The 18,146-nt window shown below is 44.1% G+C and overlaps 1 protein-coding gene across 2 annotated transcripts; it reads right to left on the bottom strand.

Annotated features, from left to right (window-relative positions):
• Nucleotides 1-2,131: 2,131 nt before the first annotated feature.
• On the bottom strand, nt 2,132-17,634 carry NPEPL1 (aminopeptidase like 1). Of its 2 annotated transcripts, XM_056354377.1 has the most exons (12): nt 17,385-17,631; nt 16,210-16,395; nt 14,883-15,053; nt 12,204-12,293; nt 11,441-11,522; nt 11,104-11,246; nt 10,469-10,546; nt 6,759-6,859; nt 5,980-6,103; nt 4,631-4,807; nt 3,838-3,948; nt 2,132-3,034 (listed from the first exon to the last, which is right to left on the bottom strand). In XM_056354377.1, the coding sequence occupies exons 1-12, from the start codon at nt 17,532-17,534 to the stop codon at nt 2,876-2,878; spliced, it is 1,572 nt and encodes a 523-aa protein (XP_056210352.1). In that variant the 5' UTR covers nt 17,535-17,631; the 3' UTR covers nt 2,132-2,875. The 2 variants fall into 2 exon arrangements, with proteins under 2 accessions (XP_056210352.1, XP_056210353.1); XM_056354378.1 differs by lacking the exons at nt 5,980-6,103; nt 6,759-6,859 and having other exon boundaries at nt 17,385-17,634.
• Nucleotides 17,635-18,146: the final 512 nt, after the last annotated feature.

Genomic DNA, 18,146 nt, shown 5'->3' with positions numbered 1-18,146 from the left:
TAAATCCACTGAGGTCAGCCTATGGTGTCTGCAACTCCTTCCTGGGAGTAACTGCTGCTTTGTCACACAGAAGGGGCTGTGAAGCTGGACGCGTTGGGAATTGTGGAGCACTCGGTCAGGGTGGCCACAGAGGCAGTAAGAACATCAGAGCTGCTGTACCCTGCTCGCTTCAGGCTGCACAGCGACTGAGAGGAGTGGCAGCTGCAGAGACCAAATTCCAGCTTTGCTGCTCAACACGCACCTATTGCTGTTTGGTAACTCCCCCACTCATTACTTTCTGGCACTGCGTATCTGCTACTTCTACGGCAGTTTGGGCATCTCCTCTGTTGTAGGTTGCCTCCAGGTCTCATACCAAGGTACTTCAGGGCAAATCCTGCAGCAGAAGATCAAATTGCCCAGCACCCAAGTAGGTACGTGAATCCAGCTGGTCGAACTGGGTTTTGAGGGAATTAAAATTCTGCTCATTAGGGGGTTAAGAAACACTGTGAACTTAATGGGAATGATGTGCAAGCTCTGTGAAAGGCAGGAGAGACTCATTTATTTGGTAAATACAGCTCACCAATCCCTGTCTTGTGTAGGTCCTAAACTTCTGCTTTAGAGAATACACCTCTTATCTAAACAGAAGGAAATAATGTACATCAGGAATAGCAAGAGATTTTATTATGGAATTGGGGGAAAAAAAAAAAAAAAAGCCCTTGATTTTTATTTTGTATCTCTGAACCAGAGGAAGCACCAGTCCTTTTTACGATTACATGTTGGATTGATTTATTTTACTCTGTTTAAGCAAACTTAAGCTGGTTTTCAGGTTTTTATTTCCTAAATATTCATCCTGTTTGCTTTTCAGGTATTTCATGTTATAGTTCCTTAATTTTAGGTATTTTGTTTTTAAAGATGACTTCTATTAAGTGCCTTCCAAATTAAATTCAGCAGAATGATATGCTTTGAGACACAGCAGAATTGGATATTATAGTCAGTCATCAAAATCTAATTTCTCCTTTATCTGGGCTTGCTGCATCCAGCGAATAACATTAGAGTTTAGCCATATGCCACAAAACTGCAGGCCATCTTTTAGGTAAAAATCTGCCTCATTTTGGCAAACCCCTAAATTTCAAAATTAGAATTTATTAATCTGAAGAGTGTTTCTACTGGATGGAGATTGAAGACTTGACTTCAGAGCGCAGGAGTTAGAACATTTTGCCATTAGCTCCAGTGGTCAGACTGAACCCCTAATGAAAATAACTCTTCATCAACACACTTCCCACAACAGTTTTTGGTACCAGATAACACTTTATACTGAGTGCCTAGAACGACCAAAGGCAGAACTCATTTATATGTAGATCTCTTAAAACTATGATCAAGTGGACCAGGGAACCAGAACAGCAAGGGAAGAGCAGATATAGGAAGTAATGAAGTTCCGGGGTTTTCTTATAAAAAAAAGAAAAGTTACATTCTGTCTAAGAATCAAATATAGCCAACAAAACCAGAATGAAAAATGTTTCTTCTCCCTTCTGCGTTAAGCTTTCCATGAAGTCTTTAATCAAAAAGACTCATGCCTAGACCAGATGTGTACCTCATTATTGGAACTCCATCTAAAACCTAGCACCAGTTCTCTCCAGAGATCACCTCCGACACAGGGAAAGGTGTAATCCATCACAACTCAGCTTGACTGTATCTGCAAAGCAGCCAAAAGTGTGTGCTGGGTGGGATTTTTCACCATCACCACTCTGGTTGAGCCAAGAAATGTTTCCAAAGGCTGACGCTTGAACCGCCAGGCAGGGACCAGCACTGACTAAAACCTGGTCACTCTGCTCCCAGCTCTGCTGCTGACATCAAATAAATTGGGGCAAGTCATCTCCTGTGAGTGGCCAAGCCAAACTAGTGCTTGTAAGCTCCTTGTGACTGCCTTACACAGAAACTAATACCACGCACCCCTGACTGCTGTTGAATCAAACTACGTGAATCAGCACAACACAACTGCCCCAAACCATTCGGTGTAAGCTGTGACTCTGTTAGGTCTGTTTTCAGATGTACAAGTACTGAGAAAAGGAACTTGAAGAGTAACGATGTCACGCACAAACTTCTGGAGCACTCTGTGTTCTCAGAAACATAAACACCACCATGAAACGTCACATGGGATATGTAAGCTGCTTTAATAATAAATTCATTAAGTGGCAAGAAGCCACTCTGTAAACCAATTTTACTCAATCACAGTCCCTCTATTTTTTTTCCTCATTTAACATGAATACATTCTGTAATTTGTATGTGAAAGATTTACATAGAGATATATTCTGGACCACTCTTGCCGATTTTACTGGTCAGAAAAACATTAAACATGCGGAAACAGCACCTTATTAAAACTATAGGCCTTTTCTCATTACATCTCCTTTGCTGCTAAGCTAAATTGTCACTGAATAAGCCAAGTCTACAGAGGTTTTTTTCCTTGTCCTGTGTTCTGAGATGTAGTGGGGCCTTGCAGAAACATCTGACGAAACCTCACATATAATAAGTAATTCAGAAGGCTTTGTAAGCAATAGCTGCAGTTGCTTCTTCAGACTAGAGAGAGCTTCTCATGCATTAATGCACTTAGTTAGGTTTTGTGAGGAGCTGAGGAGTATGTGCCCTCTTCCTGATACAGTTAGTTGAGCCTGGACTCTGCACCACTGATATTGTTCAGCAACTGTGTGCACCAATAATTTAAAAAAAAAAAAACAACCAAACATTAAATCCGGCTGTTTTTATCAGAAACAAGTAATAAATCTTATAATGATAGTAAAAAAAATGGCAATTTCTGATGTGTGACATTTTCATTGCTTGAGAATGAATCAGTGCAAAGTGAGGTAACCCATGCACCCCGTCACTTAGGGCTGGGGGCGCATTAAACCAGGCGCCGCCTTTTGGAGTCTCTCTCCATGTCTTCAGTGGGAGAGTCTCCATTGCACCCAAGAGGAGACACCATGTTTAGTAAAGGGTCTTCAGACGCCCCTCCAAACAGGGACAGCAACAAAGCCACGCCATAGCCAGTAGCTCGTTCACCCTGGAAAAAAAAAAACACACAACACAAAACCACACAACAGTTCACAATTCAGATTGTATAATCTGAACCTAATTTTAATTTACCTACTCACTCAAGAAGAGCAGTGATGGCACACGGCCACAGAAAATACTCAGGGTCTTGGGCAAGCCTGCTCAGCTTGTGCTTCTGTATCCTTACGGCCACTGGAATCTGTCCCAGCCAGGTTAAACCAACATATCAGTCGATTCTCACAAGAACAGAGCTCACACTGACTCGAGCATGGATTTATGCTAGCACTGTTCAGGGCAGGGAACGTTCCGTCTAGCATGAGAATGGATTTGGAGTATAAGCTGGGCAAGCTGGGTTTAAAAAAAGAAGGGGCAGTGGGGGAGAAGTAAATTGGCTTGTATTTTAGAAAAAAGAATATACACAAATCCCATCAAAGGGTGGAAGCAAACGTTTTCTGTGCTGCAGGTCAGCAGGCAGGATGATTGACTCTAGTCAATCGTTTTAAAACAATATGGGTGAAAATGGATTATTGCCATGAACAGAAAGCAGGCAAGCTGTTGAAATTAATAATGATAAAGATATTGCCAATTAAAGTGACCATTAGTCTATTTTAAAACCAAGATGGAAAACATGAACAGATGAAGCTACCAAAACAAAGACATTCCTAACACAGATGAAGAGTCAACGCTTTTCAGAAGAACTCTTCTCCACCTTATTCTCTTGCTTTGAATGCAGAGTATCTGCAGGCACAAGCAGGTTCCGTTACGCAGCCCGCTTGCCCAGGGAGGAGTCAGAAGTTGTATGAACATACTCACTGCGTGAACAGGTGCAGCAATGTCTATATGGACCCAGACTCCTGGCCAGTCAAAGCCAATGTGAGAAGCAATAAAGAGCCCAGCACAGGAGCTTGGAGTATTGTCTCGGTCCTGCAGAAGTAATAAAAATACAGTCAGTCTTGCAAGAAAAGAGAATGTCAATGTTTTATCCTTACCTACAGAAAAGACAGTTGCCTAAATCTAGCTTAAAGCTTAATGATGGCCCTAAACCAGAGTCTTGCAAACCAGCTATACTGTAAATCCTTTGAATTAATCCCTGGTAGCAGTCTGGCCCTGCTCAACTCCTCTTCTGCCCAAGCTGCTTTCTGTAGCTTTTTTTGGAACTTAACCGGACATTGTAACTCTCAAGCGTAGCACAAGTAGCTGCAGTAATTCCCAATGCCTCTATCCCCAATTTCCTGGTTTCTGCATTCCCAGTTACTGTCTCTGCTGGTTATGTATGATCTGAGGAATACCCATCTTTACCTCTTAAATGGTGCCCACCCAGAAATTTAGCATTCATCTTAAGGCCATGCTTAAGAGGCAAGCAGCCCAAAGATACCTTTGCAGCAGACCACCCTGTTTAAAATTGACACTAAATACCAGGGCAGTGACACAGCCTGCAAAATCCCCAGGTGAAAGACCCTGAAGACTGTAATTATATGGTCCATTTCTAAAAGATCACAACCCACATGAAGTGCTTTCAGCCAGCTATCAACAGATCAGCACATTACATAGAAAACACATGCTTTTTTGTAAAAAATGAAATTTAGAAGGAAAAAAGATATCTCACTGCCACAGAGTTCTTCATATCAGCTACAGCAGAGGTAAATTCACTGAAGTGGAGCTCAGGGCAATACACAAGAGGATGGACCAAGTCTCCACAGTTCCTGCCAGCTTTAACACAAGCCTTTTCCCACTCTTCATTATTGGTAAGGACAGCAGCATGATACTTTCCTGTAGCAATTCCCTAGTGAGAGACAAGACAAAATCAGGAAGGAGTCACCTTAACTGTGCTGGGCAGGATAATTCTGCATTATTACCTCTCAGCATTAACAGCTGCTTTCCATCTAACAAAACCAGCAAGAAAAAAAAAAAAAGACTCAAAATCACTCCACAAGAAGTTAGTGTTACAAATGTTGACAAAGACATTGTAGGTACTGCTGAATCTTTTAAAATTTCTGAAGATTTATTCTGCAGTGAAATAGTCTGCATTTGCTTGGCCCATTCATACACTGGCAAGACAAATATACTTCTTTGCTGTTACTGAGCAAGCAAATTATATCACTTTACAATTATTTATCTTAGACATAAAATTAAATCAGCAACAAATTATAAATAAAACATCTAACACACACACAGAGGATACCACAGCAATGTGTGTCAATCACACAATGTAACATCCTCATTCACTGGAAAGGTTGCTTCCTTCCAATATACAAAACCCAAAAGTCACCATCATACCAGTTTTCCAGTAGGACAATGATGGGAAGCTTTCAAACAATTGACGTTTACACCAATGTATGCAAAATACACACTTCCAAAATTTGCCACCATTTCTCCTCCTGATATAAAGACCAATTCATTTTCTAGAAAATTAAACCACAAGAATCACTGCTTGTCAATAGAACTTTTCTATAAAACAGATTTCAAAAACTAATAGCATTAAATTCGTACCCTTGTATCACCCTCTGTATGACTTCCAAGGTAAGCTATTTTATGGAGAAGAAAATCCCTGATCACTATCAGCGAATCAGTTCTGCTAATCATAGATCTACTGAATTGCAAACATCGAGCTCTGGATCGCTTACATCAGCTGCTAATACCATCAGAAGAATACCATTTTTTCTTTAAGTATACAAAAGCAAAAAGGTTGCATAAACACCCCAAAAACCTGCTTGAGTAATGCAGATATAAATGTAACACACTCAAAGCACGTCACATGCACAGAGGATGGATTACAGTTTACTGGGGCTGCTGTTGGCAACTTTCTCTTACACAAGCTTAGGAAGCCACCATCCAGCACAACAGTTCACAGTACCTACTTTCCCCCCAAAGACTAGCAGGACAAAGGCACAGAGGTGTGTAATGTGCAGACAGTTGAAGGATTCACCCCATCTGCTAGCAGTTCTGCATCAGTACCTGAGCTCCAGTAAGAGTGGCCATATCAAGAATGATATCAGCTCCAAGATCTTTGCACGCGTAAGCTACTCCATCAGCCAGTATCAGTCTACCTTCTGCATCAGTGTTATTGATTTCCACAGTTCTAGGAAGAAGAGAGGGCATTTAATACACTGCTGTACTTCACGCTGGAAGTTAAGACTCATCTGCCTGGACTAGAACAGTGGATGAGGAAGCAGACTCAAACCCAGCGTGCTTCCTTACTTGACTCTGCAAGTCTGCACGGCTGCTTGTACCCAGCTGCAAGCATCCAGAGCGAGCACAGATAGAAAAGGGTTGTAACAGTACTGTCCTCACAGCTGGGTCTGCTTGTTGGGGCTCTGTAATGCCTAGCACGTTGAGCTGGGATTTTACAAATTATTACCATACAAAGAGGTAACGATACTCTGCTTAAAACAAGAAGAGATTCTTATACAACGGTAGCCTGCCTCTGCAACTGAGACAGTATAGACTACAGATGGATACAGAAAACAGGTTGTACTGGAAAAAATGCCTAAACCCCAGTGCTTTAAGAAAACTTCAGCTCATGATATATGATATGTATTTTGACGTGTGTTTACATACCTAACAGGAAACTCTAAGCACATTGAAAATTCACTACTATGGCTGTCTGAAATACTATTAATATTTAGGGAAGCTGATGAGGGACAGATTCATAATCTGCATGGTACCCAGATGAACAGAAGCAAACACGGTGTTTCCTCTCAATGTTTCTGTGAAAAGGATAGAAACAATCTTACTTTCCAGAGTAAAGAACATGAATGTCATCAGGTCTCGTTGCACGTGGTCCAACTGCATTCTCAGCCAAACAAAAAACAGCATGAAGATTGTCTTTAAAACCCTGTAACAACCATAGCAGAGAAATGGCTTTTGATTCACATCAAGCTGATTTATTGGGACTGAAATCAATGAGGAATTCCGACTTCTTGATAGCAATGCCAATAATTACATGGGAAATCTGTGAGGAATGTCTAATATCTTGAACCTGAGGCCAAGAGCTACAGAAAGTGGGCGAGGAGGTAACATCTAATACTGGTTTTAGAGTTCTCACTGCAGCGTGAATAAAAGCCTATATGCATGTGACAGAAAAATGGGGAAGGGATCTAGAAAGACGCTGTCAATTACACAGTGATCAGTGCAATCTTCTCTCAGTGGCAAGGTACCCGAATTAAAACATCTTTTATATGAAACGTGCAGATGCAGCTGGCAGGGGTTAAGTTTAGTCAAACCTGATTCCCTGGGAAGAGCATGTTCAGCTTTTTACAGCCAGCCCTAGTCAGATCTTCACAAACACAACTCCAAAGCCCACTGAGCTCACCAGGAAACTGCCAGGCACACCAAACTCAAACCTTAAGTCACTAAGTACAGTACCCCTGTATGAAAACCAGCAGAATACATCTCCAAAGATGCACCACTTCACTCACCTAACTTTGATACAACTCTTAACGTTGACTCACTATACAGATCGCAAACAACATATCCAGACCATGTAACTCCACCTTCTGTAGCCACAAAGGAAAGATCCAAACAAAGGATGCTTTCGAAGTGACAATTACAAAGGCTTGTGAGAGAACATTACACAGCCAGTCAGGATGCTTGGGATTATTTTCCAAACCCTGTATTTTCCACTGCTTTTATTTAGTCTCCAGGAACAACAATGATACAGCTGGGGCCATTTGAGAAACGGAGATCCTTCCTATCATTTCTGCCACATTGGGGAAAAGCCTATAGTAATAGTGTAAAATGACAAAATAATAAATGCTAATATGTAGCCATTTGTGAACTGTGTATTTTCCCTAACAAAACAAAACACCAAGCCCCAGGTGAACAGATTCCACCTCTGAGTATTTTTTTGGAAAGTAACTTTGATCATGGCAATCCTGAAACATGGTGGAACTCCAATGACACAGCTCACTGCCCTTCAGCATCCAACCTGCACCACAGGTCAGATCATGCTATCAGGATCTATCTTCTCTCTTTCCATGTAAAACCAAAAATACCCACGGCCAAGAGGAATTTGGGTTGGGTTTTTTTTGTGCTGGAAGACACACAGCATTTTCAAAGGGGTTTTTTTTCCCCTTAGCCTCCTCTCTTCTGGCATATCCCATTCTGGTTTACTTCGGTTTAAAATCAAGAGCTGATATGGTTATGGATGATATTTTAAAATGTATGATGATTTTGTTATTTATACAACAGCTGCATTGTGTAGAGGGATCCTAGGAATGGAAAGGGAGACAGCAGCATTTAACAAATAACATCGTTTCCCCCCAGCTGGGACAACTAGCTTTAAAAATGCCAAATTCCTCAGGAAACCAGGGTCAGTTTTACTGTTAATCTCTTGATAAAAGTCCCTGGCTGATGACACCTGGACTTGCTGAATCAGCTCACATTCTAAAGTCTAAAGGCAAATCAAAACCTTTCAAAATAACGGGCAGCATCTAGAAGCCATAAAGTAACTTTGCAGTTTCCAGCCCAGCCAGTGGGCAAACAGCATTGCTGATGAGACTAACCTTCCACCTATGACTGCTCTTTCCAAAACAGTCCAGGCAGCAAAAATCCCACTCCATTCATCTCTAACTGGACTGTACCAAATTTTCCTCCTCCAAGCAAGAGATGTGATTAATCTACTGTCAAAAACTGAAAACCTGCTTCCAGTACCAGTTGCCTTTTCCTGTATCTCATTCTGCCTGTAGCTCTTCAGCAGCAGGATTCACTATGTTAAAATTTTGAAATCCTTCTTGATCCTGCATGTTAAGTGAGTGTTTTTCTCTCCTCCCTTGTGTTGGAAAGCTCACAACAGATGAAATGCATCTTTCTAGGAAAAAATAATTTCCTTAATTTTGCTATCCAAAGCCTTTTTAAATAACGGTATAGAACTGTTGAACAGCATGTAGGCAGATATTTTCTGAAGATGGATAACTTCTGCCCCTCTTCCCACTGAGCTTTCTATCCAACATGCATCTCCAACTTCAGTCTCTGTGACACAGCGTAGCTAATTTAAACCTCTGCCAGCTTTATATTATTAAGAGCTTTTTTTTTTTTAAAAAAAAGTCTTGAAACAGGAACAACAACAAATTCTTTTCACTGCCTACCTGCATACGTCTTCTGCAGGGATTTCATTAACAGGTCTTCTTACATGATGTTTTAAAATCAAGCAGCAAATCATTCTTTTGTTTTTACATAAAAAGGCACAGGTTTCTTGTGAGGTATGACAGCTTTTTCAGGCTCAGTTTGCCCAAACATATCACTGCCAGTTTATTCGTTGTTACAATAATTGCACATGAAATGACAGATCACTTACGTTCACACCTACTGCGATTGCAAATGCAACTTCTCTCAGTGCAGATAATTACACACAAACCTACTTTGGAAACAAGGACTGAATCACCAAAAGGATGTACTGCATTCATGGCTTTCCCAGACTCTCCCAAACCACTGTCTACGTTCTAGCTCTCCTCCCTTGCAAACGCACGATCTAACCTTCTGGAGGACCTCGTTACGGAAAGTTGGCCATTTTGCCTGAGATGCAGCTCGCCAATCTGTTTTCAATTTTAAGTCTCTGCAGATAACTGTGAAGTTTACAATTTTAAGTCTCTGCAGATAACTGTGAAGTTTACCATCTTTCCACATCAAACATGCTGCTAGGGCCAAGACACAGAGCTGAACTATTGAGAAATGGGAATCTGGCACTGATCACCCCCTGGACCTTCTGTCAGATCTATGCATTAATCTTCAGCAGTAAATGTTCTTTGAACTTCGGATACTCCTTGGAGGCAATAGCTGCTCTGTCAGCAAGACTCAGTCACTGGATTTGTGGAGAGGGCAGAGTTTTATTGGCAGCAGCCACTTCTTTTCCCCAGTTCATACTGTTAAAGCACAATATGCATTTTTTTAATTCTTCATATTTCAATACCTGGCTCCCTCTCAGCTCCCCTACTACTTTCTGACCACAGCAGCAAACCTAAAAGCAGGCCCTGATGAGACTAGAGTTGCCACTTCCCCAGCAGGTTAATATTAGAACCGGCACAGGATTTGGAATATGGACAGACTTCATATCCCAGAGTCACTCATCCCGCTCTTTGCTAAGGTGACGAAAGCCGCCTCAAATCCTGCAGCTTAAACAAAATCAGCACTGGATAACTCAAGTATAAATCTGATTCAAGGAACTAGAAACCACTCAGTCCACAGAACAAACCCTGAAATTCAAGAAGGAGTCTTAAAAAAAAAAAAAGCACTCAAGGAATTTCTCACAATTCTCAAGATCCTGGTAAAGATTTGAAATATTTTCCTGGAACAGCAGAAAAAGCAGAGCAGCGCAAGGTCACTAATAGCAGTGGTAGGTCAGAACTTCAGGATTAGACTGGCCCCCATATCTGGGAATATATCCAAAAGCCAGACTGCTCCTTGGCAATGCTGGGATACATGATATCAATTAACACATTTTACTTACTTGCTTTACAGTGGCTTTGAAGGCACCCAAAATAGCAGCTGCTCCACCACAGTCTCGCTTCATTCCAGGCATAGTAGTCTGTTTAAACAGGACCATAGAATTATTTTTTTTCTTTTTTTAAAGAGAATTTCACAGTAACGCCTGCTAAATAAAACTAGCATTTCTGATGCTTCTGTAACTCTGGTTTTGACAAGTGCTCCACCATAACAGAAAGACAGAACACATGCATCTGCTTCTTGGTGAATCTTGCCTTAGAACTGGAAAATACCAAACCTCTGCTGTTAATTTGTTAGAAAAGAAAAAAGGTTGTTCACAAGATCCGCACTGAGGCCAACCCTAATTTCTAATTCTGGAGATAGATCCAATACCCATTTATCAACTTTGTTTCGAGCATTCTCCTAACAGTGTGCAACGCTTAAAGGGCAAAACATCAGGTAGCTCTTTAACTGCTCTGTAAAGCATTCCTTGAATCCTATTTGGTACTCTCTCCTGATAGTTTGTGTCCATATGGATGACAGTAGATCAAGTGTCTACTCAAATAAATATACTTGGTTTCCTATAGACATTAACTGAATACTTTCCATCAGAAAACAACATGGTAAGCCAAGGCAGCAGAAGAACAAGTGTTTATGTACCTTTCCCTTAATGCTGAGTCCTCCAGTGTCGTACACAATACCTTTGCCCACCCATGCAATGGTCTGTGTAGCACCATCTGGAGTGTGACTGAGAACTGCTAGGGCTGGAGGATGCAGAGCTGCCTTGCCAACTCCATAGATACCTGGAAAACACAGAATTAAACCACTCCTGGGGAAAAAAGACCGCGGGGAGAAATCTGTGGCTATTTTCTGTCAAACATCTCAGTTTATGGACAATAAAACTGTTTAAAAATGTGCAAGTAAAACATTACAACAGAGAAGGCAAAACATTCCAATTAACTGCTAGGAAAAAAGCTGAATTTTCAACAAGATATACCTCCAAAGCCTCTCTCTTTCAGCTCCTCATCTCGAATAATGGTAGGAGTAATCCCAAGATCCTTGCCAACTTTTCTGATTTCCTTAATCATGAAAACAAAAAGGACATTGTCAGCCAGGCATCAGAAGGACGCATTTGTGTCTTTCCACACATATGGGCACCCACTTAAGGGTTTTGCGTGATTTTTGCACGCGTACACATACACGCGTGCACAATTTTAGGCGTGGTACTGGTTTTCCAATAGCCTGATTCCACTGAGACATCCTTGACTTACTACGGCATGAAATACAACGTTGACCTTTAAGCTCAGCCAGTAAAAGACATCTTCAGAGGCAAAGGCCAGCTGTTCACTCTATTGGATCATGATGCAATAGGACAGGAACATTTTCATTCTCAATAGCTTTCCAGATTTTCATGATGAAACTTATGTGGAAACATGTCAACTTCTGTCCCATAATTTCAGAAACTCTTATCACCATCAGGCTTAAGACAACACTAGCACTGGCAAAGGAGACAGTGTCATGACCTAATCTCACTCCCAGTGCCTTACCCCAAAGCTGCACATTCTGCCTGCTTTCAACTTAGCAAAGTTCTACGAAATATTAAAGGCCAAAGAAATAGCCCCAGCATCCTTGGACAGGTTCTTTGATGTGTTTCCCACTGCTGACATACAGGTTTTGCTAAGAGATAGCAATACTACCTCTTGATTACTGTAGTCTAAACTTCCAATTAGTAACCCTTACTCATCAGGTGTAATACCTACCTCCAGGAAGTTATCTGTGTTCATCTCATTGCATGGGGTGTCCACAATTCGAGCAGCCAGCCTGACTCCTTCTGTAGCACTTGCCAGACACTATGAAAAGAAGTGAGGACACATGAGAACTGGCCTTGGTTTGGCTGGTTTTCTGCATAGCTTCACATTTAGTCCTGTGCAGCCTACACCAGACACGTGGTTCCTCTGGAGCACATTAATGCTTCACTGCAACTGATCACAGGCAGTTGTACAGTATTAAATAATGTCAGCCAAGCTAACCACCAGTTTTTGTATGTGTTAAGTTATTTTTCCCTGTGCTCTAATTTCTAAGCAACTGTATGCCTTCCCACAGTGAACTAATACTGCAAGATTAGTAGCCTTCACTATCAAAGGGAGACCAAGGCTGCCATGCAAGGTGGAGGGAAGATAAGAGGAAGTAAGTTCAGGAAGTCACAATGAGCTGGCAGGCTGCTCGGGCTGGAAACCTGCAGGGATTTTATAATGTACAACATGGGAAATTGCAGAGTTTATATATATGGCAGGCAGAGTGGCTGAACGCAATAAAGATTACTGCCGTAAGATGTTCTATATGGCAGGCCCATGGGGAACGTGGACTACTTCAGATTTGTGTCAAGCACACATGCATCTGTTTCCTCACTCCTGCGGCAAACTGGACTGACCCTCATCTGGACTGAGTAAAAACCCATCTAAGCAGGAGTGGACAGAAAACACGGTCGACAGTGAGCATGCCGAGGCTGTTTCCTTAAAGAAGGATCCTCCTGGCAAAAAGGACCAGGGCACCAGACACTAAGCTTCAACTTTTAACTCCTGTAAATCAACAACTTGAAACAAAAAGAGTAGGTGGAACGAAACTTCGTTCAAACTTTCCAGTAGCCACTGGAGACCACACACAGCAAAAGGGTGAGTCAAGACGGGATTCAAAGGAATCAGATGTGTTGGACAGTCATTCGTGAGGAGGTATCTGAAGTTTGGCTTGGCCAGCCTGGCCAAAGGACTCTATACATTCTGTATCCCAGCAGACTCATAAACCTTGGCTTACTTTGGAATGGTGCCAAAATTACTTTTGATTGCTTTGCTTCCCCTAAAGGGATAAGGACCTCCTCAGGAGCCAAGCTAGACTTGAACTGATTCACCGCTAAGGCCATGCAGGTACATGGAGGTGCTCTAAACCCAAAGGTCAAGTCTAAGGGAAACAATTATGACTTACAGAAATAAGCTGTGCCTGCATTTGGCTTCCAGGGTACTCAAGGCAACCAAGACAACGGCAGCCTTTAATAAGGGCCTTGTAAAGGTATGACAATCCCTACTAGTCCTCACCATAAAGTACCCTGGACAAAGCAGTAGGTGCAAAATGCAGCAGCATGCCAAGGGAGAATTTTAACTAAAGAAAAACCTACCACATGTCTCTTCCATGCTCTACATTACCTGTCTGGTGCTGGTTGAATTTAAAGGGTGAAAACTTAGCTCGGAGGAAGCCAGTAATAGTTTTGGCACTGACATCAAGGGGAAGAAGAGGAGGTAGAAATAATTTCAGATTTGTGTTTAAGTTATAAATAACCCAAGTAGTTTGGAATCTACCTATCTGAAGGAACTATATTTGACACCAGTTATGTTTTTTCTGATTTGGGGTATGGAAAAATTGAGCGATCAACTGTTGTACTTAGAGCATTTCTGTCTTTGTCACTTTCCTGAAAACTGGTCTGGCATCATTTGCTGTGGTCAAATCAGTGCATAGAGTAAGAACAAAGTACGGAGGAAAAGACACTGAAAGAAAAAACCCCAGACCCCTAAAGCTACAATTATGTGAATTTCAGATGCAGCAACACCATATCCTTAGTTAAATCCATTGCCAAAATTTGTAAGGGAATTTTTTAATCTCACTGACTCATCATTGTAGCACATAACCTGGAGCAGCGAACAGAAAGTTGCTCAAAGGCTTAAGTGCAAACCTGGGATGGCTTTTACGTTAGGATCTTGAGGAGGAATAACCTAGCATAGTAAAAGGTACTTGATGTGGCATTTCCTCTCTGCAACAGTCAGGTGCAAGGGAAACAGACTTTGATTATCTACTATTGAAAGATGACTTATGACATATTTAACTGTTACGTATAGCTCATATCCAAGCTGTATTGCTTCTTAGGGTCATGTTTTTGGCTACAGCTCTGCCAGAAACACTCAGCCAAAGAGGTACATCAAACAGAAACAGCAGAGGCCACATGTGATCCCTGAATAAGCAACTTTTAATGACTTCACTGTGATATTCACCTGCACAGCCATATACAGATTGTGCCTGGGTAAAAGAAAGTGAGAAGCCTACACAAGGAAGGCAATGTAATATTACAGGCTAAAAGTACACTACTTGCACCTATGCTAAATATGAGAAAGGAAACATTTTCTTTGTGCTATCTGTTTGGTGTTTCCCACCCCTGAAATCTAAATTCTGAGTAACACCTTCAGTCTTTGCTGCAGTAGTATGCTTGGTATTTCCACTCCCAGGTGCTGTGAACTGATCAACTTCAGGGAACTCTGGCCTAGGATAATTTATTACTTCAGATACAATACCTATTTCATATGTAACCAGAGACAGATGTATTTGTGCATGCAACAATTCGAAGAAAAAAATATTTCAGGGAATAAACCGATGATGGAAATAAAACAAAATCTTACTTTAAGCGTTGCCACTTCTATTGGTCCATTGTTTTGTCCAACCAGAAAAAACTCTACTGTTACAGTCTTCTTCTCTGTGCTTCTTGATGCACTGGACCGATGTGTGAACAACGGGAAAGCCCTGGCCAATGCACAAGCAGAAGCGAAGACTTCAGACCGCTCACAGACCATCTGAAACAACCAACCAGATGACAAAACAGACATCATTAGGGGTGTGAAAGACTACATTGAAAGGGACCTGTAATCTGTGATATTATTGGTGAAGTGGGGGGAGGATGACTGTTGTCTGAATCAAGACATACATCATGTTTTGCATGGATGGAGTGGTAGTATGAACAGTACCACATTGACCTGGTTCAGTTCATTTCCCATACAGAAATTAATTACACTGCTGGTCTTGACCATGGGTATTAGTACATCCTTACAAGGGAGCTGGACTGCTTTAATTATACTACTGCAATTAACACAGGTTAGCCTACAGATCAAGACATAAGAAAAAAAAAAAAAGCAAAGCACGGGAACCACTAGTATGTGTTCCAAAGAAATGAAACAAAGAGAGACATGATATGAGAACGTGGCCAATATTAACCCAAAAGCTTTTAACATGCAGAGTATTTTTCTGAAGTTCATTACAGAAACTACCAATGGAAAGCAGCTTTAGATAAACATTTTCAAAGTTAACCATAAAGGGAAAAAATTAAGTAGAGTTATTACTTTTACAAATAAGCTTTCCAAGTGAAGACCATAATTAGATTTTATTACTGACACTGATTATATGAGTCTTCTCTAACAACCTAGAAAGCTGGAGAAGCCATAGAAACATGTAACAAATTCATCAGGCTCATACAGAAGATGACCAAAGTAGTCCAAGAGCTTGTCCTGCAAAAGGACTCACATTGGAGCACGTTTGCATCAAGACTTGTAAAACTCACTGAATAGCACAAATGAGGCACCTTACATGGGTTATGCAATATAGACACAGCACCCTGCACGCAGGCTACGTCAGTCTTCTAAAGCATGTGCTGATGTCATAAATCCTAGCGCAAAAAAAGCCACTATCTAGCCACAGCCCTTTTGCATGGACGTTTGTAGTTGAAGACATTCTATACATATCCAACCTTAATTCCCTCCAACTGCTTGAGCATGCATAAGCTATTACAGTTCGGTCTTGTTTACGCGTCAGTGCAAAACCACTTATAAATGTCAGTATAATTATATCGGCAAAACTTGCCCACCTCCAGTCTCCTTGGATACCACTAAGATCTGAAAAGTCGAGAAAATACTTGACTAGACATTCCAGCAGAGACATTTTCAAGCAGCCACTTACAACAATACATCTGTTGATGCCTCCTGGAAGGCAGTTTCTAACCAGGCGGGTGATGAACTGCGCCGCAGATGGGCTGTTGTGCCGGCTGACCCTGGAAGGCAAAGCGGCCACAGTGGCGTAATTCAGGTAGAGAGGGCAGCTGTCGGTGGGGTTTGGGTTCAGGGTGCCTAAGGCAGCCTGCCAGATCTGGGGAGGAAAGAAGAATTTAAAGACAAAGAACTCCATCAGACTTTTCTTCCCATCTCATTCCCACTACGTTTTGGCACTCTAATTATGGGGTTTTAGGTATCAGAAACAAAGAAACTGTGCCCCCAATTTTAGAAGCAATAACGTCTAGCGAAGGGAAACAGGGAAGATGACAAACCTGTTTATTAACCAGAAAATGCAAACGTGCTTCCCATTACAAGCATCTCTTTTGAGCTGTATTAATTAAAATTAATTTCACACCATTTAGTGCAAAGCTGCTTCAGAGCTTTTTTTTGAAGTTGAGAACGTTTTCCTACGGATAAATAGATGGCCCTGATCTACTGGTCCTCAGTTCGTTTCACGTAGCCATTTAATTAAAAACAAACAGAACGACACGAAGGCTAAATATTGTCCCAAGAGACCCGGGAGCCCGGCAAACACCCCCGCCGGAGCCCCAGCGGCCCGCGGCGCCCCGCTCGCCACCTAGCCCCGGGGAAGGCGCGGTTCGGTAATGCCGGTAATTGCGCTAATTGCGGGCGGACCCCCGCGGAGGGTGAAGCCCCCTCCGGCGCCGCGGCGGGCACGGGGCGGCAGCGCCTCACCCGCGGGCGGGGACGGGCCGCAGCAACAGGCTCCCGCCGGCCCGCGCAGCGGGGGGTGCCAGCCCGCCTCCCTTTTATCTCTCCGTTAAGGGCCGCTCCGAGGGGGTCTCGGCCGGCTGCGGGGGGCCGTGCCACGGGCCCGGCAGGCTCCGTCCCCGCCGGCCGCAGGCCCGACGCCGCGCAGGCACCGCAGGCCCGGCAAGCCCCCGCCTCCCCCGTACCGCGAGGCCGCTGGGGGCCGGGGCGGGGAGACGCGGCCTCGGGGGGGCTGGGGGCGGCGCCGGGGCCGCTTCCCCCCGCCGACCCCCCCACCCCCCCGCGGCAGGGCCGCCGCCGCCTCAGGGGGAGTGCGCGGGACCCCGCGCCCCCGCCGCGGCCCGGCCTCACCTCCTCGGTGACCCGCGGCTGCAGCTTGCCCCGCAGCTGGGCCCAGGGCAGGCGGTGCAGGTTGTGGAGCTGGCCCAGGACGAGCAGCGGGCGGCTCTGCGGGTCCGCCTCGCCGGCGCTGGCCTGGAACTGCAGCTGCACGTTCGCCATCTTCCTGCCCCCGGCCCGGCACGGCCCGGCTCGGCTCGGCCCGGCCCGCCCGCACGGCTCCGCCCCGCCCCGCCCCGCCGCCCGGCGCCGGCTCGGCGGGGCGGGCACCACGGCGGGGCGGGCACCACGGCGGGGCGGGCACCACGGCGGGGCGGGGCGGGCGCTGCAGGCGGCACCGCGCCGGGCGGGGCGCGGGACCCGGATGGGACACGGATGCGGCGGCGGGCGCGGGTCGGGGGCGCGGGGCCCTTCCGGGGCTTAGCGCGGCGTGCTGGGGAACAGCCTTGTGCCGCGCCGCTGCGCTCGGCCCGGGAGCGCACGGGCAGGCCGGGGGGCTCCCGGGGCGGGGGAGGGCGCGCGCAGTGCGGGACCCCGGCCCCGCTCACGGTCGGAGCCGCGCTGCGCCCCTGCCCGCCTTCCCCCGGCGGTGCCCTCAGCATGGAACCGCCACATTTCGAAAGCGAGAAGCTACGTAGGGATAAAAATGGAAAAAAGCTGAATTCCTCTTCTCCTGAAAGTAAATGCGGGATAAACCATAGACCTGAAAATACCCCAGAGGGAGCAAACCGCTGGAACGAGCTCTGCGGTACAGCACGGGGATTCACTGAACAG

The sequence above is a fragment of the Falco biarmicus genome, chromosome 10, assembly GCF_023638135.1.
Source record: "Falco biarmicus isolate bFalBia1 chromosome 10, bFalBia1.pri, whole genome shotgun sequence".
In the NCBI taxonomy this organism is placed as follows: domain Eukaryota; kingdom Metazoa; phylum Chordata; class Aves; order Falconiformes; family Falconidae; genus Falco; species Falco biarmicus.
This window is presented reverse-complemented; position numbering and strand designations above follow the sequence as displayed.